General features: G+C 37.4%; 1 protein-coding gene across 2 annotated transcripts in view; it reads right to left on the bottom strand.

The window, feature by feature from the left end:
- LOC115213535 (synaptotagmin-1) overlaps positions 1-24,365 on the bottom strand; it is a 479,245-nt gene that overhangs the window by 212,681 nt on the left and 242,199 nt on the right. The window contains exon 1 of one of the 2 annotated variants that reach the window (XM_029782574.2): positions 13,120-13,928. The exons of the other annotated variant lie outside the window; for it this stretch is intronic. Coding sequence (XP_029638434.1) covers positions 13,120-13,141 — 22 coding nt within the window. The 5' untranslated portion in view covers positions 13,142-13,928. Of the gene's footprint in view, positions 1-13,119; positions 13,929-24,365 lie in introns of those variants that run through there. 2 annotated transcript variants of the gene reach the window in all.

Genomic DNA, 24,365 nt, shown 5'->3' with positions numbered 1-24,365 from the left:
CGGGATCAAAGAATTTTACTTTCAAGCACAATCACCAACCTAGACACAGTAGTACATTAAACGCAGCATTATATTAGACAACCCAAAAGACAGCATAAAATACTTGACTCCTATTAAATACAAACAATAGCCAGCCTCTTTAAACTAAACAATCTCTTAAAAACCAAAATTAAACACAATTCTTCAAAACCAAACACAAACGATATAAAACTCTGAACCGAACAATTACAAAACAATATATATATATATATATTTATATACATATATGTACAAAAAGGTACAGAAAACTAGCAAACATTTGTATTCAAAATAAAACCACTAAACTAACAACAAAGAACTTTATAGGGTAATAAATGTCGTCAGCAGCATGAATAACAACGATCATATGATGCCCCTTGTCTCAATATCCGGCATCCTCCAATATCTCGTAAAGCCGGAGATATACACCTTGAAAATTCTCCATGGCGAAGTCCTGGTCAAGAATTTTTGGGGATAAGACCAGCAGTTGATCATGGATGCCAGGGTCCCTGCTCTACGTCATCGATGTTGTCTAAAGGAAGGGCAGAGGCAACGTTATAACTTGGCAGCAGTGACATCGATGCTGTTACAAACGTAATGCTAAAAGCCAGAACAGATGCAGCAAGATATCTTGTCTGGCGCTTTAATAATTCCAGCAAGTTATTGCCCTGCATGGGTATTTTATATATCGACTACTAAAGGTTGATAGAAAATGTTAACCCCGGTAGGATTCAAACTCAGTGTGTCTAGAGCCGGAACAAATAACACAAAGTATTCGACGAACTAACAACTCAAGCCTATTAATCTTCCTTGTCACTATAACATCCTCATTTAAGTTACGTAATAATCTAGAATCTGAGCTGAATTAAAACATATCTAATGTCGAGCAAACAAGCCAGTTCTAGAACAGTTAGAAAATACCAAGCTACTCCAAAGCACAACTCTGCTGCACATGACAATCACGTTGCTCACAGATTTCTCATTGTAAATACATGATAGTATACAGAAAGAAGTAAAATGTCCCGCACTTATTTCAACTACCGTATACATGCAAAAATGCTTGGCACAATCTTAAGAAATACAAGACGCTGGCTCGCAAGCTACTTGTTTAGAATTTGTTTTATTTAGTACCTAACAGCAACATTTTGAAAAGAATACAATAGGGACCCTCTATGTCACCCAATCTTTTTAACCTGCTTGCACCCACACCAAAAGATTATAGGGAAGTTTACTCAAAGCACTCGGCACACATGGTAAAGAAAACAAATCAAAACGAATGATCAAAGATAGCCACCGGTACTACTTTCGGCCAAAAAGCATCGTGCGTAAACGAAAAAGAGATCCGTCATAAGGCTCTATGCTCGTCCTACCTGTGGTCACAATCTTTCTAAAGAAATCCTAATAAAGTGCACAGAACACGTATATGTAACAATACAATTCATATCATAAGTCATACAAAAAAGGCGGCGAGCTGGCAGAAACGTTAGCACGCCGGGCGAAATGCGTAGCCGTATTTCGTCTGCCGCTACGTTCTGAGTTCAAATTCCGCCGAGGTCGACTTTGCCTTTCATCCTTTCGGGGTCGATTAAATAAGTACCAGTTACGCACTGGGGTCGATATAATCGACTTAATCCGTTTGTCTGTCCTTGTTTGTCCTTTCTGTGTTTAACTCCTTGTGGGTAGCAAAGAAATAGGTATTTCGTCTGCCTTTACGTTCTGAGTTCAAATTCCGCCGGGGTCGATAAATTATGTATCAGTTGCGTCTTGGGATCGATATAATCAACTGGTCCCCTACCCAACAATTTTGGGCCTTTTTTCTAGAGTAGAAAAGAATGTCACACAAATACTCATAGGCTAACTATACATTGAAACATGCACTGTGGCAAGCTACAACTCTCATTACCGCAGTCTCATCTACATGGGAAAATGCCTTCCAAACAACCGAACTCATATAGAACTCTGTAGAACGCTAGTATACCATCTTAAAAACACATGTTCCAATTATTCAACCCGAGCAAACATAAGTGACATTTATATACACAGAAATAACTGCATCGGCAATAGTATTATTGTCGCCAAACATTGCGATGAGGATACATATCAGCTATAATAAGTGCAAAGAAACGACGCGTCCATCTTGCTCAACTCCGATGATGTACAAACGTAAGATGCCAAGCTTGTCCAGAGAATGCAAAATAGTCAAGCAATTTTTCACATCTTGTCGGAACGTGCTATTTTGGTCCTCATGGTGGTTTCAAAATTTGGTACGGGGCCAACAGTTTTTAAGGGGAAGGGGTAAGTCGATTACATCGACTCCAGTACTTGACTGGTTGTTATTCCATCAATCCTGAAATTATGAAAGGCAAAATATACCTCGCGTAATTTGAGATCAGAACGTATAGAGTCTATACGGACGAAATGCCGCTAAGTATTTTGTCCAGAATGCTGACGATTTTGCTCTTTTATCGCTTCATACGGTCCTCATTATAGATGAAAAGATTTTATAACTATGGGTCACACCGCATCATACTCTTAACTGCTCACTCACCATAGTATTACAATCATAGTTGATCCAAAACTACACAGTAATACTTTTCTATGTGCTATCGGATATCGGGATTGGGTTGACTAAGGCCTACAAAACCACAATATATGTGAAAATATCCCAACGACTGAGCTTGTATGTGATTCTCAGCCAGTAAGAAATTGCAACCAAAATTCTATCAAATTATATCGAACTACCGTTGGGTAAAAGAACTAATACATCGGATCATTTACTACAGTTACACAAACTTGTTTTAATACAGGATGGTCACGTCTAAAATATCTTTGAATTTAAATCTACGTATTCAGAGTTAACCTAGATTACTGTAACAGCAACAACATTAAGAGAAGCAAGCAAGAAAGGGAGCTGAAAGTACAGCAAACAAATCAATCTTATGCACATCACGTTTTAACGTTTTAAAGAAAATACTGACATATTGCATAATATATGTGCATCTATGCACACATGCACACATAGATATACATATTCTTTTATTTTTTATTCCTTTATATGTTCAGTCGAATGACTGTGGCGATGCTGGAGCACCGCCATTATATATCCAACATATAGATATAGTTATATTCAGATATGTGGAGGCGCGTGGCTTAGTGGTTAGGGTATCAGCATCATGATCGTCAGATTGTGGTTTTGATTCCTGGACCAGGCGACGCGTTGTGTTCTTGAGCAAAACACTTCATTTCACGTTGCTCCAGTTCACTCAGCTGGTAAAAATGAGTAACGCTGCGATGGACTGGCGTCCCGTTCAGCTGGGGAACACATACGCCATAGAAACAGAGGAAACCGGGCCCATGAGCCTGGCTAGGTTTTAAAAAGAGCGCATTTATTATTGTTTTATATATAGATATATATATGAAATGAAGATGCTGATGTTCATACGTATCCCTCTCTTTTTACACACACATATATATATATATATACATACACTCACACAGATACTCGCATGCACACACACGCATGCACACATGCATGCATACACACAGGCACACATACACACACTGACACACACGCTTGCATACACACACACACACACATATTTATAGTCCTAGCCGATATACATATGGTAACGTGTCTGCTGAGGGTTAACCGACGTTAAGAGATAACAACATCAGGAACGAAAACACCCACATACTGCAACCACCACTACGCACCGCCATCACTTCATAGACACCCAATGACAGACGTTTGACAACAACTACGTTGACGGCGAACAACACACAATCACGACTTCTGCACAGGATATCGTGCGAAGTATTGAACTTTATAGAATGGCAGTAGAGGTGATATTGGAGGTGGCGGTGGCGGAGTGATAATGATAGTAGAAGAGGTGTTGGTGGTGGTGGTATGTTGATAATGAAGGTGGTTGTTATTGTAAGCTTTGTGATGATAGCGATGGTAGCGACAGCGACAGTGGATTTTATGTTGGTGTTAGGTTGGCGGCGGAGGTGGTGGTGGTGGGAATCTGTCGGGGCGATGACGGTAGCGTCGGTGCAGCTGTTGTTGTCGGTGATTGCGTTTGTAGCAGCAGCTGATGACATTTATGGAACCAGCGATGATGACGACGACGACGACGAAGACGATGACGACGATGACGGCGATGGTGATAATAATGATAATGAAGATGAGGAGGATCTTGAAGATGCTCGTGATGGTGGTGATGGTGATGAGGGAAATAAAACATGATGATCAAAAAGTATGTGTTAATGGTTAATTATGACGAAGAAAATTGATAATAACGAAGATGACTCTGATGATGATGATGATGATGATGATGATGATGATGATGATGATGATGATGATGATGATGAAGATGATTATGGTGCGTGTGGTGGTGGTGGTGGTTACGACGATGATAATGGTAATGATACCCATCATTATCATCATTATCATCATCATCATCGTCTTCGTCGTCAGCATCATCATCATCATCATCATCGTCGATGTCGTCATCATTATCATCATCATCATCATAAAGGGTTGTGCACGTTCGGGCGACTGCCGTGGTAATAATTGGTAATAATTAATGATTGTGATGGTATAGTATTGGTAGCAGAAGTCGAAGTGGTACTTTTGATGATGGCCGCACGGAAGAAACAGAAGACGAAGGGGGCGGTAGAAGAGGGCGGGCGAACAAGGTGTGGAATGATTGCAGACGATAATGGCAGTGATGGTAGTGGTGGTGGTGGTAGTTGGTGTATAGATGTTGATGATGATGGTTGAAGCATTGGTGAAGTGGATTTTCAATGCCAGATTAGAGTGTTGGAGCTAGTAGCGGTGGTGGATTGAGTGGTTGCGGTGAAAGACATAGTGGTATATGCAGTGAGTATGGTAGAGGTGTGATGGTGTTGATAGTGGTATTGGCGCTAGTGTTGGTTTCGGAGATGTTAAAGGTTGTGGTGGTAGTATTGATGGTGGTAGTGATATTGAGGGTGAGGGTGCTAGTAGTGGCATTGGTGGTGGTGATGATGGTGATGGCCGTGATGGTAGTATTGATGGTTGTGGTGTGGTGGTAGTTGTATTGGTAGTTGTTGTGGTGGTGGTAGAATAAATGGTAATATTCCTGATGGTAGTGATAGTAGTGGTGTTAGTGGTGGTGAGGGTGGTGACGATTGTAGTGGTATTGATGGTGGTCAGAATGACAATGAGAGTAGCAGTGGCGGTGGTAGTTTTTATTGTGGAGATCTAGGGATGGTAGAAATGGTGGTAATGTTAGTGGTGTTGGTATTGGTGGCGGTGGCGGTGGTGATGGTGGTGTCGAATAATGGTGGTGCATGTTGTAGTATTGGTTATAGAGCGATGGTAGGTATTGTAGCGATAATAGTGATAATGGTGATAATGGTGATAATGCTTGTTGTAGAAGTGAAAGCAGCAGTAAAAGCAATGGTATTGATGGTGATAATGATAGTGGCGGTGGTTGTAGGTGGTTGTAGTTCTGGTGCTGGTGGTGCTGGTACACTTGATAATAGCAACGACGATGGTGGTGCAGGCGGTAGTGTAGGTGGATGTAGAGATGGTGATATTGAAAGTCTTCTTTTATGTTACAAGAGGTGCTGTTGAAGTGTATTACGATACGTGATGGTGTTAGTGGTTAGTTATAACACACGTGCAATGGCAGAGCGTTTTAATTACGTTAAGGTGCGCTGGTGATGACAGGGACAGCTGTATATTGCCTCGTTGCCGTATACCTCTTTTACCACCCCTAACTGAACAGATGTCTAATCGAAGACTCTTCCAGCCGTGACCGCCTCCACCTGTTTCAGGGTTTATCTGGGACAACCAACTAATGTGTCCTTACATTTATAATCTATTATCGTGTTATGAATCTCTCTTGGGAGCAACTGAACCGAAATTCAGCTGTTATTTCTAGCAAGACTTGGTACTGTGTCCAGAACAATTGCTATTATTATTGTTTACACCATAAAGGCGGCGAGCTAGCAGAATTGTTAGCGCGTTGGACGAGGTGCTTGGCAGTTGTTCACCCGTCGTTGCCTTCAGAGTTCAGATTCCAGCGAGGTCGACTTTGCCTTTCATTCTTCCGAGGCCGATAAATCAAGTACCAGTTGTGTGCTGGAGTCGAAGTGATCGACTATCCCCCTCCCCGCAAAATCCAGGCCTGTGACTATAGTAGAAAAGAATTTTTAGCGCGCTGAACGAGGTACTTGGCTGTGGTCGCCCGTCGTTAGCTTATGGGTTCAAATGCTGTCGCGGTCGACTTTGCTTTTCATCCTTTCGGGGTCGATAAATTAAGTATCAGTTGAGCACTGGGATCGATGTAATCAACTAGTCCCCTACCCCCAAACTGCAGGCTTTGTGCCTATAGTAGAAAGCATTATTATTTGCACCATGTTCAGTTTTCATCAAGCACAGCCATGATCAATGACATTCCTTACGTGACTGCCTCGTCTTACACATGTGCGAGTGTGTATGTGTTTGACAAGTGTGCGTATATATGTATATATATATATATATATATATATATATATATTATATATATATATATATATAATATATATATATATATATATATATATCTCTTGAGCACCACCAGCAAAAATATTTTTTCCTCTGTCTTCCCTTCTTGGGATCTTTCCTTCTTCTTGTTTCCGACGAAGAGCTCCGCTCGAAACGTTAAAACCTCCTTCCCTTCTTTCCTGAGCGTCAATAATACTTTAATTGTTCCACGTCCTCGCGTTGCTGTGTTTTTTTCTCTTTTTTTCTGTGTTTCCTTGTTTGGATTAACTTTATATATATATATATATATATATGTGTGTGTGTGTGTATAAAACACATTGCGTATCATCTGGAACTGTATTATCCAATATGTCCGTCCACTTTTGAAGAAGGCCTTGAGGGGAATTTGATTTCTATTTCTAGGAAGTTGTGCAACCGCTAGAAGTATCCTCGTTGCTCATTACGACAATAAGTTGCTTTCTTATTGGCTGGTGAATAATGTAATGTTGTTATAGTCGGTGTTGCTGTTAACGTTAATATTTAAGCCCTACTCGAGCTGACCAATAGTGAAAGACCTCCCAGGCTTTACCATCCCGTGTTTATTTCAGCTGTATCACGCTTACGTTTACATTGTCTAATGTTTCTTGGCTTTAAAGACGTTGAGGAATAAAATTTCTAGTGGCCTTGACTGTTATTTCTAGCACGTCGTGTAGAAGTGTTGAGGCATACTAGTTAGTTCAATGACGATGACAAGTTTCTTAACAGAAGTAGCACTGGAAGAAATAATGAAAGCAGAGGTGGGGTGTGTGGTGGGGGTGCAGGGCTGTGATGTATTAGTTATGTGGTTGTGCTAATGATATCTGTAAAGGTTAGCGCTGGGAATATAGATCAGGCCGAAAGTGGAGGTGTGTGGAAATGTTACAAGTAATAATAGGTTGTATATGTTAGATATGCTTCAAAGAAAATGGAATTGGTGAGCGTCTGTATGAGAGACGGGAAACCTCTAAATATGGGCCGATTAAGGCGCTTTTAACTGGTCGAAAGAATTGCTAGAAATAGCAAACATATTTTCTGTAAATTACACACACTGTTATCTTATGGGAGAACAGAGTGCGGTACATAATATAGTCCTGCGTATCTCTCAGCATGAGAGGTTGGTATCACAGGTGGTACGTTTTTGATCTAGGCCTGAGTAAAAATAAGAACAATAGCAAAAGTGACAGTAACAACGTCAACACCAACAATGTGGATGAACAATGGCCCAGTGGTTAGGACAGCGGACTCGCGGTCGTAAGAACGCGGTTTTGATTCTCAGACAGGGCATTGTGAGTGTTTATTGAGCAAAAACACCTAAGCTCCACGAGGCTCCGACGGGGGTGGGGGTTAACACCGTTGTACTCATTCACACAACTTTCTCTCACTCTTTCTTCCTACTTCTGCCACAAAGCAGAGGAACCATGATGTAACCCACTATGGTGTGGTAAACTTTCAGACCTTAGTCTAGATTGCGAATCCTATGTACCCCAGGATGGTTCAGCTCTCCACCCGTTAAAAGCCGCCGTTTACGGAATGAGGATAACAACGTAGCTTTCGCGTCCGTGCAACCGTCAGTCTATCGCGTGTGGTGGGTGAATCTTCAAGTTGCCATACGCATTCTTAGTAGCTTAAAGTAGCAATAACAGTAGCAATAATGTTGACCCCACCACCACGAAAAACAACAACGGTAAAAGCAACGATAATGACATTGATAATACCTATTTCTTTACTACCCATAAGGGGCTAAACACAGAGGAGACAAACAAGGGCAGATAAACGGATTAAGTCGATTACATCGATCCCAGTGCGTAACTGGTACTTAATTTATCGACCCCGAAAGGATGAAAGGCAAAGTCGACCTCGGCGGAATTTGAACTCAGAACGTAACGGCATACGAAATACGGCTACGTATTTCGTCCGGCGTGCTAACGATTCTGCCAACTCGCCGCCTTAACAACGATAACGGCATGGGTACATAACAGCGATAACATAACATGGGTACAGTATTGATTTAGTGAATCTTGAGGTCAGTAAACATCGCCGAACGTCCCGTTAGATTTGAACTTAAAACACATAATAATAACACTAAATACAACCCGTATATAGAAGTCAATAGAGAACACTGGAATCAACAACACACACCTATCTTTATTTTTATAATTATTAATTGATAGTTGATACAATTAAGGTGGTGAGCTGGCAGAATCGTTAGAATGCCAGGTAAAATGCTTAGCCTTCACCTTCTGTGTTCAAATTCCGTCGAAGTCGGCTTTGCCATAATCCTTTCGGGATCGATAAAATTAGAGCCAGTTGAGTATTGGGGTCGATGTAATAGAACGCCCTTCCTCCGAAATTGTTGATCTTGCGCCAAAATTTGAAATCAAAGTTAAGTACAATTATTTCTAGCAAAGGTCCAGTTTTACACATTTAATGTAAACCCTTGATAAATTTTGAAACAGTATATTACTGTTACTTCTTCTAGCTAGTATCGCATCCATTCTCACAGCGGGTCGATATCTGGTTGAGTCCCGTTAAAGCTTAAACAGAAAGTTAAAGAAATAAAATCCAACAGCGCAAAGCATTTTGACCACCGACTCTCTGCTGGAGGGATTTGAAGATGAAAGGGGTTGGAATCGGTTCCTATATTCTGCCACACACTTGATAATCTTATTAAAAGACGCGTATGTTTGTTTGTTTGTTTGTGTTTGTGTGTGTGTGTTTGTATTTATATTTGTTTATACGTTTAGTTATAAAACAATTTTACATGAATCTGATAGGTTACTTTATAATTTAATCTCTTGTGGAGTCCAGATTTATTATTCTTATACAAGAATGTAAGCCATCCTTGGACTGCAATCCAGGGTTGACTTTAGTAGCTGAAACTTTGAAGTCACTCTCAAAAGCATTCTTCCGTCTGGCAAATCCATTGACGAGGTTTTGGTTGGGCCGGAACTATAGTGGAAGACACAGTGGGACCGAACCCGAGGACACGTGGTTGGGAAGCAAGCTTCTTACGCCACACCTACGCCTGCTCCTAAATATATACATACATACACACATGCATGCATACATACATACATGCATACATACATACATACATACATGCATACTTAGACACATATATACAGATGTGTGTCTGTGTTTAATTCCTTCTTATATAAATAAACCTAACGAGTACATGCTGAGTACAAGTCTATTATGCAAATGTTGAGCTCAATACATAATTAGATTGACAGCCAGGTTTTGCCGAATAAGAGGATTTTTTAAAGCTGCGTGAATAAACGGCATACTGTGCATAACTTCGAAGTCACTGTCAACGAAACATTAATATGTATGCACATATAGCATACTCTAAATATATTAATGCCCAATAGAAGCGATGCCCTATTTTCTCCAGTTGTCGCATCCAAGATTTTCATCAGGGTCACGCGTGGTATGTCACAAAGAGTGTCTCTCTTTACACGCGACGATACGGGCATCTAAAACAATCAGCGAAAGCATTGTGCTTCATAACTTGTAATCCTCAACAGCCAGTGGGAGCTAAATGGATATATTATGCATGCGTACGTGTGTTGTGTATGAATGTTGTGTATGTAATCATTTGCGCCGGTCCTATCGTACGCATGCAGCGCAACAGAGAGGGAGCTGGTGTGTCTTGGCGAAACAACCCTTAGAAAGAGGACAGCCGGTTGCTACAGATGCTGATATATATATATATAATATATATATATATATATATATATATATATATAGAGAGAGAGAGAGAGAGAGAGAGAGGAGAGAGAGAAAGGGATAGACACGTAGATAGATTAGAGAGTGAGGTAGAGAGATACATATTTACATAAATACAAACATATATGCTGCATGCATACATACATACAAATATACATACGTACATTCATGCATAAATACTTGTATGTTACATGCATACATACATACATATATACAAACATTCATACATACACATATACGTACATGCATACGTACATAAATTTAGTAACTATAACATTCTGTAACGTGACTATCAATAAGCAGAAAGCATAATAAAGAAGTGAATTTTGGTGTTACTAATCAATCGCTGGGTATTACTGATACGCATTTTATCGGTGCAGAGGAAACTGATAAAGTATGCGAGATTCCCGGATAGATTTGAATGCACGTTGTTCATGTAGTGCTCATAAACATGTATGCACATCTGCTTAGTACTATCAATAAGGATTTTAGACCTAGGATCAATATAACTTTTTTTTCTCACAGAAAGTGTGCAGTATATTAGGCTGACATCAGTCTATGACTAGTATTTTATTTTATTTTATCGACTCAGGAGGGATGTGAAAATCGATTTTGTTGTGATTTGAACTCAGGACGCTAAGAGCCATACTTAGCTGTAACTCCAACTTGTTTGCAATCGAACAATTTTCTTAATACTATGCGCACAAGGCACGAAATTTTATTGGGAGTCGTTAATCGATTACATCGAACCCCATATTCCACTAGTACTGATTTCATCGACCCTGAGAGGATGAAGAGCATAGTCGACCGCGGCGGCATTTGAACTAAAGAGGGGGGAAATACCGCTGAACATTTTATCCGGCGTCCTAATGATTGTACCAGCTCGCCGCTCTAGCAACCTTTATAATTATGCTAATTTGTTTCTAACAATGAAACAATGCCCTAAATTTGCGGAGAAGGGATTGATCGGTTAAAATAATGGTTTCTGATTTAGGAATAAGACAAGAAATTTTGTGGGGAAAGGGAATATTAGATACAATCGACCCACATACTCGACGGCTGCACTATCATGTCGACCCGGGTCGATATGTCAGTGCACCCGGCCAATGCTGGGGTCTTTTGCTTGTGAGAAGAAAAATTAAATGAGACAGAATTCAAACTTAGAATAGACCGATAATGAGAAACCACAAATACCGTTGGTCACTTTACCAGGTGTCATAAAGGTGCTACCAATCTATAACCCTTGAATACCTTTCAAAGTACTAGACATCATATACACAAGGCCAAATGTGGTTGTATGAGGCCCATGTTTTACGAAAAAGCATAAGTGACGAATGAGATGTGAAAATATGACCAATTAGTATTGAAAGCAAGCAGAGGGCTGAACACTCTGGAGACCCCTCCTTCTTATTACAGGGGGCTGTATAGTATATAATAGGGGTAAAACTCTCAAAACAATTCACAACTTAAAGGTTGCTTAACTGGAAATCATTGCGCCTTGTCTGGTCATCATTTTATCAATCATGGACTGTTGAAACGCACAGTCAGTTGACCCCGTTTGGGAATGAACATCACAATAATGATTATAATAATAACATTGCATCTTCAGGAAAATCTGCATAGTAACACGACCTGCCAGAAATAACAGCCGCATATTCCTCACTTCAAACTCTATGTCTTAAAAACCGGAAAAAAAGGAGACACTGGATGATGTAAATCTGGATATTTTCAAATAAATAAATAAATAAATAAATAAATAAAAAAATGAAAGAATTAAAAAAAATGACGGCTACAATCTATAAGCCCTTTGATGTTTGCTCTACTATAGTTGCGTTGGTGCTAGACAATAATGACACCAATAACAGCAACTATTGTGTCTGGCATAATTGTTTTTAGCCTCTCAAGGCCGCCGAAGGTAAGAGGCGGGTACCGTCAATTAAATCAAACGAAATTGTTATACACACCTCAGGACCAATGAGATACACCTGGTGGTGCAGTAGAAGCACGCATTAAACTGTTGCGAAGAAGAAGAAGAAGAAGAAGAAGAAGAAGAAGAAGAAGAAGAAGAGAAGAAGAAGAAGAAGAAGAAGAAGAATTATGTTTTACTATTGGCACAAGACCTGAAAGACGGACGAAATGCCGCTAAGTATTTTGTCCGGTGTGATAACTATTCTGCCCGCGCGTCGCCTTAATAATAATAATAATAATAATAATAATAATATAATAATAATATTGCTATGAAAATTTGACAGAAGGCTAGCAATTTCGTGGGAGGCGGTAAGTTGATTATATCGATCCCTTACCCGAAAGGATGAAAAGAAAAGTCGGCCTTGACGGAATTTGAACTCAGAATACGAAAGCGAACGAAATGCCGCTAAGCATTTTGCCCGGCGTGCTAACGATTCTGCCAATAATAATAATAATAATAATAATAATAATAATATTAATGATTAAGATACAAGGGACCGAATCGTTGAAGACTGTTTAAAGTGGCAAACATAAGACAATACCCATGAACACCTTTTCCATCGATTATAAGGAAATCAGCAAAAACAATATATAAATAAATAAATAGATTAATAAATAAAAACGTTACGACAAAATATATAGAATGAAACTCTTCTGCACGCCCCCATTGCATCCACCGCTGAAAATATTTCAACAACAACAACAACAAAATCCCAAATAGCGGAACAATCCCGCTAACATAATTTAAGGTAAACCCCAATAACAACAACAACAACAACAACAACAGCAACAGCAAATATTTGTTTCTAATCATGAATAAATATATATATATAGAAATGCTTTCAACTTACAATGATGCTGGTCGTTCTCCATAGACTTCGGAATATTTACACTTTCGATTCTTAAAAGTAATAATTTGTTTTCTCTTTCGCACAGTTCTTAACGAATTATATTCACGTGTGTAGTAAGCGCAACAACCACATGCACACCTATTTTGCTAAACATTAGGATTCAATGATGCATATGTGAATACGGGGGAAATGCAACACAGAAAAATCGTGCGGAGATATTTAAACATACAGAAATTTACTCGTGCATCGATATATTTGCATGTGCATGCACCTGTGTGTGAGATAGTGCGTTGTAATTGTGCACGCATATGTGTGCATCAGTTGATAGTTTGTATGTCTGCATCTAGATGCGTATGCACATACATGTGTGTGCGTATGTATAATTATATGTATATGTATAAATTTATCTGTGTATACATTTGCGAGTGCGTACTTGTGTAGGCGTTCAAGGCTTTGTTTATGTATCTTACAGGCGTTTAGATATAAATAAATTGTATTTTATCGCGTTGATATTTATGCAAAGGTAATAGTTAAAGGTAGAAATTGGTTGTTTAAATAAATTCCTTCAAATATATTTGAGATGCACCGATTCCGGTAACAATCATAATGTGATAGAGAGAGGGAGAGATACAGAGAGTGAAGGAAAGGAAGAGTGGAGAGACAAATAGAAGCGAGAGCAAAAGAGAGTGGAGAGAGAGGGGTGAGAGAATAATACGAGGAAGACGAGGGGGAATTTTTAAAAAGGTAAACAGTTTGCTAGAGAGAAGGAGAGCTACAAGAAGAATAAGCGGCGGTTGTTCAAGTCAGTATTAGTGAGATCTTATTAGTAGCGCACTTGTTTGATATAGTGATGTTGTAGAAGAGAGAGAGGGAAAGATAATAGACAAAATGAAATAAAAGAGAGGAGAAGCGAGACAGAAATAAAGGAATAGAGATAAGAATAAAGAAAATGAGAGAGAAATAAGAAGCGACGGCAATGACAGAGATGCGAAGGAAATGAAAAGAGGCTGGTGATAACGTAAGAGAAATGCAAGAAAAACGTTTCAAAGAGGGTTGTGTACGCAGTGAACTTAGAATTATTTTCAATAGTTGCGCGTATATATATATATATATATATAAGCATGCATATAGGTATATACATATGTAGATGCATAGATATACATGCATACATATGCATATGTGTATGCAAGCATACATAAACATACACACACATATACAAACACACTCACTCATACATACATGCATATATAATTTACACGCATGTATGTAGGTGTGCGCATGTGTATATATGTATATATTCACCTACATATATGTGTGCATAATTATATGTGTGTGTGTGTGCTTGCACATAAGCAAGTTTATGTATGCATATATGTACGCATGCGTATATATCTATATATATATATATACATATATATGCACGAATGCATGCATACATATATACATAGACATGCTTGTAAATATGTGCACGCACACACAGACACACATAATTATGCACGCATAAATGTAGGTGGACATATACATATATAAACTTACGCACAACTATATGCAAGTGTGTAAATTATATATATATGTATGCATGAGTGTGTTTGTATATGTATTTATATATATATGTATATATATACATATATATATGTATATATATATATATGTATGTATTCATATATATATATGTATATATATATATATGCATGCATACATACATAGTACATACATACATACATTCATGCATACATAATACCATGTAAGTATGTTTGTATATACAAACGCACACACGCGTACGCAACTTAAATTCATTTTAATACAAAATACATTATATGCTGAAAGAGAAAATGTGTGTTGAATGACGGCTAACACAGAAGCTAAAACTAATTTCACAAAAGAGAAACAACAACAAAGAAAAGATACGTAGCATCAACATATTCGTGTGTTTGGAAAAGTGCATTAACAAAGCAATAAAAAAAAACGGGGGGAAAACCTATTAATTTCTAATAAATTCACATGAAAAACATATATTTCATTAGCATTTATTTACCAAGCGTGGTATAAATAAATGCAGGTTAAGTTAAGTAAGAATCGAACTCAGAACTTGAATGGAAATATGACTACCTTTAAAGGAATATTGTTCACAGCTCTACCACTTGCGCCAAAAAGTAGTGCATTAATAATTGTACTGCATTATTAAGTTCAAACTCCGCCCAAGTTAACTTTTTCTTTCATACTTCTAGGGGATGGATGATAAAATATGGAACCATAGAAGTCTAGGAATCGATATGATCAATTATATACGCCACCTAATCCCAGAAATATATGTGGCGTTGTGCCAGTGCAATAAATCAATATTTATATTGAAATGTGAAACAAAAATACAAAATAAAAGCATTTCCTCAATATTAATCTATTTCACAGGAAGTGGACACAGGGATTATATATATATACACATATACGTACATACTTACACACACACACACACATATATATATATGTGTCCGTGTGTATACATATCGTATATAGATTAATATATACACTTACTCATCCCCACAAACATGAGCATAAATATATGTATATGTGCATGCATATATATATGTATATATATATATGCATATATATATGCATGCACACACATATATATATATATATACATACACATATACATATATATATATATATATATATATATATATATATATATATGCATATGTCCACAGACACACGCACACGCATATATACGAATATACATCTATATATAAGCATGTGCAAACATACCTACTCACACGCGCACTCACACATACAGACTCACACACGTGCGCACACACGCACACACACACACACACACAAACAACCACCCACCCAAAACACACACACATAAATGTGTGTTTATTGTCATTAAATATAAACAGGTGCGTGCAGACATACACATATACATGTTTTAAGTATCTATCTGTCTGTCTGTCTGTCTGACTGTCTGTATGGCTGTTTGCCTCTCCGTCCGTCTGCTTGTCCGGCTGCCCGTCTGTATGTATGTATGTATGTATATGCAACCACATGCACACACTCTTATATGCATAATAAACATATATGTCATATTTATATATACACAAGCACGCACACCTACACACACTTAAAAACCATAATATACATATATATATACCACATAAACACACAAGACATATACGTACATATGCTAAACGCATACTTATAAAATATGCAGTCAGCGATGGGGAGAGGGAGAAAGAGAGCGAGGGAGAAAGTGAGAGGATAGTGAAATGAAGAGAGAGGGAGGAAAGAAGAAGCAGGAAGTAAGTGAGAGGGAGAGGGGGCAGACAGATGTAAGTAATGTAATTTATTTAGTCATATTCACGCGTTTATATTGCTGAGTTACCTCCCTTAACTTTTGTTAGCTTCACATTGTTATAAAATTCTGTTCAGTTGCTTCCAGATGGTGTTGATTATCCTGAGGTAATAACCCTTGTCCGATAATTTTAGCAATGACTAGTCCTGTCTAGGTCTGCATAATCCAACATCCTTTTTATGCTGTAAACATGATTTGACGAACATTTCGCAGCAATTTCTTGTAGGTGGAAGCCCAAAGCGATTCTTCTCACTTATTACAGTGAGAAACTTTTCTGTCCCTACTACACTTAAGAAAGGCATTAATACCTCTTAATCTACAGTTGTTGTTAAATATTTATGAATTTTACGGTCTGGTCTATTAAATAAATAGGCGCAGGAGTGGCTTTGTGCTAAGTAGCTTGCTTACGAACCACCTGGTTCCGGGTTCAGTCCCACTGCGTGACACCTTGCGCTAGTGTCTTCTACTATAGCCTCGGGTCTACCAAAGCCTTGTGAGCGGATTTGGTTGACGGAAACTGAAAGAAGCTCGTCGTATATATGTGTATATATATAAATATATATATGTGTGTGTATATGTTTGTGTGTCTGTGTTTGTCCCCCCAACATCGCTTGACAACCGATGCTGATGTGTTTACGTCCCCGTAACTTAGCGGTTCGGCGAAAGTGACCGATAGAGTAAGAACTAGGCTTACAAAGAATAAGTCCTGGGGTCGATTTGCTCGACAAAAAGGCGGTGCTCCAGCATGGCCACAGTCACATGACTGAAACAAGTAAAGAGTATCTGACTCATACACTGTTCGCTTTCCAGACATTTGTGCATTACTGCATTTACTCTGACAAGTTGTGGTGCACCTGAGCACTGTATACAATAATTCCATTATTATTATCTTTAAAAGAGAGAGAGAGAGAGAGAGAGAGAGTAAAGAGATTTATTTTCTATGCATATTCCCTGCTGAAGGGGCCGGAAGTAAAGAGGGAGCGTCCTGATAGCCGTTTAACCGGCGAGAATTAAAATCCTATATTCTAATAAAAATGACCACAATGGGAACTGTTATTCTGATTTCACTGCGCCTTTGAAAGATTGTGATAGGCTTGGCTGAAACAACTTTCATCGTTGCACTGTTCAATCGTGACAGATACTGCAACAACCACCACATAAACAACAACAACAACAACAATAAAAACAGCATGTTTGCCTCGGTATATCACCACGTCCATTTCATGTTAAACAGTTTGCCTTATTTTCCCTGTCAAGTATTACATCCCACACATTTTCTGCAACCAGCCGTAAAAATTAAAATTGAATTGCAGATATATTGATCTAACCAGTGGGAGTATCCTTGCAAAATCTATGGACATTTTCATGCGACTCTATAGCAAGGAAAACATTATCATAACCTCTCAGACTTCAAAATATCATTTCTCTTTATCTATGATTCAGATGTTTTGAGGCTTTGTAGGAAAATCAATACGAAAATAAACTATTTGCTTAAACTTATAAGGTTACCGGGTCACAATTGAAGATTTCATGTTCTGGTGATAATGATAAAGAAAAATAAAAGTTTTCCAACGACTGTAAATAAACTAATCACCAATGAGAATGTCTGGGAGAGGAATTTTTTTTGTCGTGTGTTCATTTAATTAACATAAAGGTTTGCCAAATATTTCACACGTACGTGTCTCTGTATTAATATAGAAATATGCACAGATGAAGTTTTATATTTCAAATTTATAATTTTCTCGTCTATTCAACTCGAGTTTAGTGAGTGTATTTAAAATATTTATGTATATGCTTACAATATTTTCGATCTACAATCGATATATATATATATATATATATATATATATATATATATATAATATATATATATATATATATATAATATATCTTCTTATATAAAATAGACCTGTCTGTGTGTATTCGTTTTTCACGAGAAAACGGCTGCGTGATTTGCTTCCATACTTGGGATACATGAATAATTCAACTTCAGATACCTAATAGGGTATTTAATTTATTTTTCTATTAAAAATAAATAATATTGCTTTCTATATATGATTCACTTCTTTAAAAAGGTTTCTCAATGTCAACTTCCGATATGGACGTAGCAACGGCGAAAGTTTCCGTTTTCATTTGCAAAATCTCTCAGTCACTATTTTAATGCTTTCTTTTCAAGTTTTAATTCGCCAATCGCAAACAGCTACGATAAATTACTGAAAGAAATATTAACTAAGTTCACATATTTAAATATTCGGTACAAGACAGCTTTTAACGAGCTTTTATTTAGACAATTGTTTCCATTTCAAGTTTATTTAATCCATTGCTTGCAATGTTCTCTCTCTCTCTCCTTCTCTCTCACCACACACAAGTCATACATGCACACGTGTGTTTTTGTATGTACGTTTGTATATATTTATGTATGTGTGTGTATTTGTGTGTGTGTGAGGAGTGATAGAGAGAGAGTCAGTCAGTCAAGGAGTGTGTTGTCATGTATACGTACATACATAAATACATAAGCATATATTTTTGTATGTATGCGTGTAGGAGACGAAAGAGAATGATTACTAAGTGGTATTTACTCTCTCTCTCACACACCACTCAAACACATGCATATATATATATTATATTATATATATATATATATATATATATATATATATATATATATATATATATATATATAGTATATATATACATACATATATATTATATATATATAGATATATATATGTACAAAAAAGATGTATGCATATTATTTATGTATGTGCGTATACATTACAACACAGCTCTCATCTCTCTCACGCACGCCCATTTCATCCAATATTTGATACAGTGTGTGTGTGTGTGTGTGTGCGAAGATATTCACGTAACTCCTTTTTTCCATTTAATCTCCATTTTAATTTTCAAAAATGTTTCCGGGAACAATGTTCTCACTCTCTGCAAGAGTACTCAGGGTAGATGTAAATGATTAGTATTCTACAGTGAAGCAAAGACAAGTACAGGTAGCCAGAGTCAATGTTGAATCCTGCATCTCTGTTAAGTATGTTTGCAAATGTATAAACACAGGTTTAGATGCATACACTATTTTACATACACTCTAATGCAGAATGGCAGTGAGCAGATAAGTAAAAATGACGAAGATGCACAGTATGACAGAGGAAGTTACATCAGTACCAATGAGGCATTTTGGCGTATCTTCAATTTTCCCATTCATGAGAGGCAACCAGCCATCATTCATCTGTGTCCATCTAAACAATGACCAAAGGATTATCTTTACAAATCAAACAGCCATGCAACAAGTACATTCTCAATAAGAAACTACTCTTACTGCCTTTGTTAAGTTGCGTGAAGCAGATGAAGATGCAAGAAAACTCCTTTACCCACAATTAGCCAAATATTATACCTGGAGAAACAATAAATGGCACAACAGGAAACGTGCGGCTGACGATCTTGCAAAAGTTTACAGTATCCCTGTAAGCCAAGCAGAATGCTACTACTTACGGCTCGTTTTGCATGAAGTACGTGGTCCCATATCATTCCAAGATTCGAGGAGGTTAAATATGAAATTTATAGGAAAGCATGCTATCAACAAGGTCTTTTTCTTTAGAAAATGGTGAGCATTGGGACCTTGCATTGACTGAGGCATCAGTACCAGATTCTCCAAAGGAATCCGTAACATTCTTGCAATTATACTGAATATGTAGGGGACTTGGCAGTCCCTTACAGCTTTGAATGAAACATCGTGAGGACATGGCTGAGGACTTAAAGCATGCAGTTCAACAGGCAAACCCAGATATCAATATTCCATTCTCTGAAACAATTTTTAACCAAGCACTGATTGAAATTGAGGATCAAGTTTTGGCCATGGGAGGCAAAAATTTGCTAGAGTCTGATTCTGGACTGCCAAAAACAAACCGCCATATTAGTGGTTTATCTTTAAGGGACATAGCAAGAGAGACAAATTATGACATTACAGACTTGGCTGCATTTGTGAATGAATATGCTTTTTTCATTCGATATATAAGGAACAATTTCATTCCCGAGCAATGCTGGGTGCCTCTGCTAATATACACACACACATATATATATATTTATATATAATAGAAGGTTTGATACGAAATGAGAACGTTAATTCTAATCTAAATGTGGCAATCCGCTATCTCCTCTATATAGTTATTGTTGTAATTTGAAGTTACCTTTCACTAACGACAGCTATATTGGTATCAGTGCTGAACTTATTGATTGGGTTACCGGCAAGTGAAAAGTATACTACTTATCTGATTAATGTAGTTTAAATCTAATCATGAAACCATGCCTATGTCCAGAAATAATACATTTGATGACGTTTGGCGATCAAACTGACGTAAACTGATGTAGTATAAGTATATTAGTTGAAGATGGGTCAATATCTAAGAATGTTATATCATTATCCCAACCTCATGTCGGACGTTTAAAGAAATATAATTTATGAAAACAGTTTCAGAAGCTTAAGGTACAGAGATTCATATGTACCATACACGTTTTATTCTCATCCTATTTCTTGTTGCTTATATGCCAAGCCCAATTTACTCAAACTTATTTTAAAATGAATTTTTCCTGAATCATCTTCCTAGAAATGTTCCCTCAATATAGCATTCTAAAATAATCTGAAATGTGCAGAACCCTTAAAATATCGCATTTCCACAACTTAGAGAAACCTAAATTGATGTACTTATTACCAAACTCTTCGTCGAAGACCGGAAGAAAATGTTTGTCTCCAAGCCTGGTGTTTGTATTTCACCGACGATATTAAGGTCCCGGTCATGCTAAAGCTATATAACCCAACTTCTCTTCAGTTCACTCAAAATCACTCTGCAAATGTACCAATTGTAAAAACCTAGTGTCAGTAGAGTCCCAAAACTACCGTGTATTTGACTAATTTTGCAGTATAATTTAGCGCGATTTGAAGTTTCGCAAAAGTATGTTCATCATTTGTACCTAGATAGATATATATGTTTACTATTCAAAATTGAGATCTATATTAATGAAAATGAGTCACCATCTCTCACTCTTATTAAAAGTGACTTTTCTTAACTGACAAAACAACTTAGTTTCATGATGATGCCCTCTTGTATACAACGTCAGAGATATTTCATTAAAAATTTTATGTTTAAATCTTCAATCATTAAATTTTAGATACCACATCATTAAATTCTTGTTTTCAAAGCTTTGTGAAGCATGTTATCATAAATTCATTGCAAAAATAAGCATTTATTCAATAGGCATAAATTACAAGTAGATAATATTGCATAGAAGGCCATTAGCAAAATATGAGAAGACCTTTCACTGGAGAATTGCAAATGAACACAGACAAAATTCTCTATCAATTTAAGCAACACAGTGAGCTCTATCCAATATAATTAAATAATGGTTTCTTTTCACTATATATTATAGGTTATAGCATATGGGAGATGGTAATGTTGTTGTCATCCCCGAGGGAATCAACGGAATAAGTGAAACGGAATGGTTTCAAAGAGAAACCAAGAATGTTTAACAGATTTTAATCACCAGGAGTTCATGGAAAGTAGACAAATTATTCGTTGCTTAGATACAAAACTTTAAATTTACATTAAAAGAGAAAACGAGGTGAAGTGAAAACCCTAGTATTTTCAAGGCAATAACCGGAATAAATTAAATTCTGGTTCCTAATTCTGGAATTTAACGGTGAATATTAAAGCCGTATTCTATTCCTATACTTCTAATCTCTTTTGTGCTAGTGAAATGTTTCGTTTATGTTGCATTTGTTGTTTGAATACTTCTACTATAACGAAGCACACGAACCCAGGGCTATTAAGAAGTGAAAATCTGCTACCTCGAAAATGTGTATATGTATTATTTATACGCAAAATGGGTGCTGAAAAGTTCCTGGCTTTAAGGAACTTAAAGCCCTGGCTGGAGGTTCAAACTTCCGAGTTCTTTTACAGGGTTTAGAAAATCTGAAGGACCGCCGCAACAAGTGCGTGAATCTGAGAGGGGAATATGTTGAATAAAATCATTAGTAGCTGGTGCTGCTGCATTTTCTGTTACCTAAAGCCAAGAACTTTTCAGAACGTCATCGTAGTTGAGTAATATTTATACGCTTTACAAAGTAAGGTGGCAAAATCCATATGGAAAGAATTCAAACTTGCACGTAGAATATGTTTATCAATATTTCATGTTTACTTTGTGGCAGTTGCTTATTACTCAAATAATATCATCTAGTGAAGAAAAATAAAAGCAACAACTACAAACGTAAGAAAAGCACGGGAGGTAAAATCTTGGAGAACGAAAATATTTGATGTTGTTTATATCATTTGATGAAGTCAGAAAGACCTCACTGAATACAGAAAGCAATACTGTAATCAATAGTCTCCAGAAGCTTGCCACATGCTCCTTTACGTTTTTTTTTTTGGCATAAGTGACATACAGTACAATGTTTCTCTTCCATAGATTCACCTCGTCGGGTCGGGGGAGTAAAATTCAACATTTAAGTGATTCATAATCGGAACCCAGATAAACAAGGGTAGCTGTGTGCTAAGAAGTTTGCTTCCCAACCACATGACTCTGGTTTCAATCTCATTGGGTTGCACCTTCGGCAAGTGGCTTCGACTATAGCCTTCGGACCACCAAAGCCTTGTGAATGAATCTTGTAGAGGAAAACTGAAGGAATCCCAATATACATATATATATATATATATATAATATATATATATATATAGGTGTGTGTGTGTGTGTTTGTGTGTGTGCGTGTATGCATGTGCGCGCGTGCGTATTTTAGAATCATCACAGCAGAGTCTGCTGTAATGATTCTAAAATACAAGCTGTAAGGGACTATGTTTGATTTTTGCAGATAATAAAGGTGCGTAGATTATGAATTTTGATTGAAGAGATGGGACCTCGAAACAGAAAGTTGCAGGGAGCCTCTAAAAGTTATGCGACGGCTCTTTGGAAAAGAAAACCTTTTTCCGTATCAAAGAATTGATCAAGAAGAAGGGTGACTCGTTCTGCCTCTATCCCTTCTAAGGCTGAGGTAACAGTGAAGCTGAGTTAGAGGAGGCAATGTACTCTAATTATAAACTATAGCATTAAACCTGAACCCCATGATAATTATTAACCAAAGGCAACACCACGCTATCATTTTGTAATAAGATTGGCGTAATGATAACAAAAAACATTCCAAACTTGCGAAGAGAGCTTAAAAGGAATAAAGTGAGAGCATTTCTCAAGTTCGTGAAATGAACCACAAAACAACAATGACTTCCTTCCTCTGAAGAATGACACAGACAATGAGGAAGACTATGAAGTGAAATTTTCTATCCTTTGAAAAGTCAAATAAAATCTCAGACAGATTCAAGCATTTGTAGTGCGACGGGAATTACGTGAATGAGTTAATTACCGAACAGAGCTCAATTATAGGAGAAACTAATAATACAGACTCTTATTGAAAACAATTTATCATTCTACCGAACTAAAAGAGGAAATAGGTTGTTCCCCATCTCACTCGTCTATAGGTTTTGCTGTTGTTGTTGTTCTTCTTCTTCTTGGTGGTGATGGTGGTGGTGTTATTCAAAAGCTATGGCATCTTATTTGGCAGGGATGTTTTTTGCTGAATTGGGGATGGCACTTTTTGTAGATTCGATTATGAGTCTCAGTTTCAATATCCTAGAGCCTCTAATTTAGCAGTCTGTGTATTGTACCACGTGCACCAATTGCGACAGAAACAATTGTTCCCTTTGTCTTCATCAATCATCGCTCTGGCGACATCCCGACATTTCTCAATTTTCTCTATTTCTTCGATATCCGCTTTATAATCATATGGGTTTGCAAAATCTTACACTGTCTTTGTCTTTGTTTTTGTCACCCACGATTGCATTTG

The sequence above is a fragment of the Octopus sinensis genome, linkage group LG1 (genome assembly GCF_006345805.1).
Source record: "Octopus sinensis linkage group LG1, ASM634580v1, whole genome shotgun sequence".
Taxonomy (NCBI): domain Eukaryota; kingdom Metazoa; phylum Mollusca; class Cephalopoda; order Octopoda; family Octopodidae; genus Octopus; species Octopus sinensis.
The sequence above is the reverse complement of the archived record's forward strand: the minus strand, read 5'-3'. Positions and strand labels throughout refer to the sequence as shown.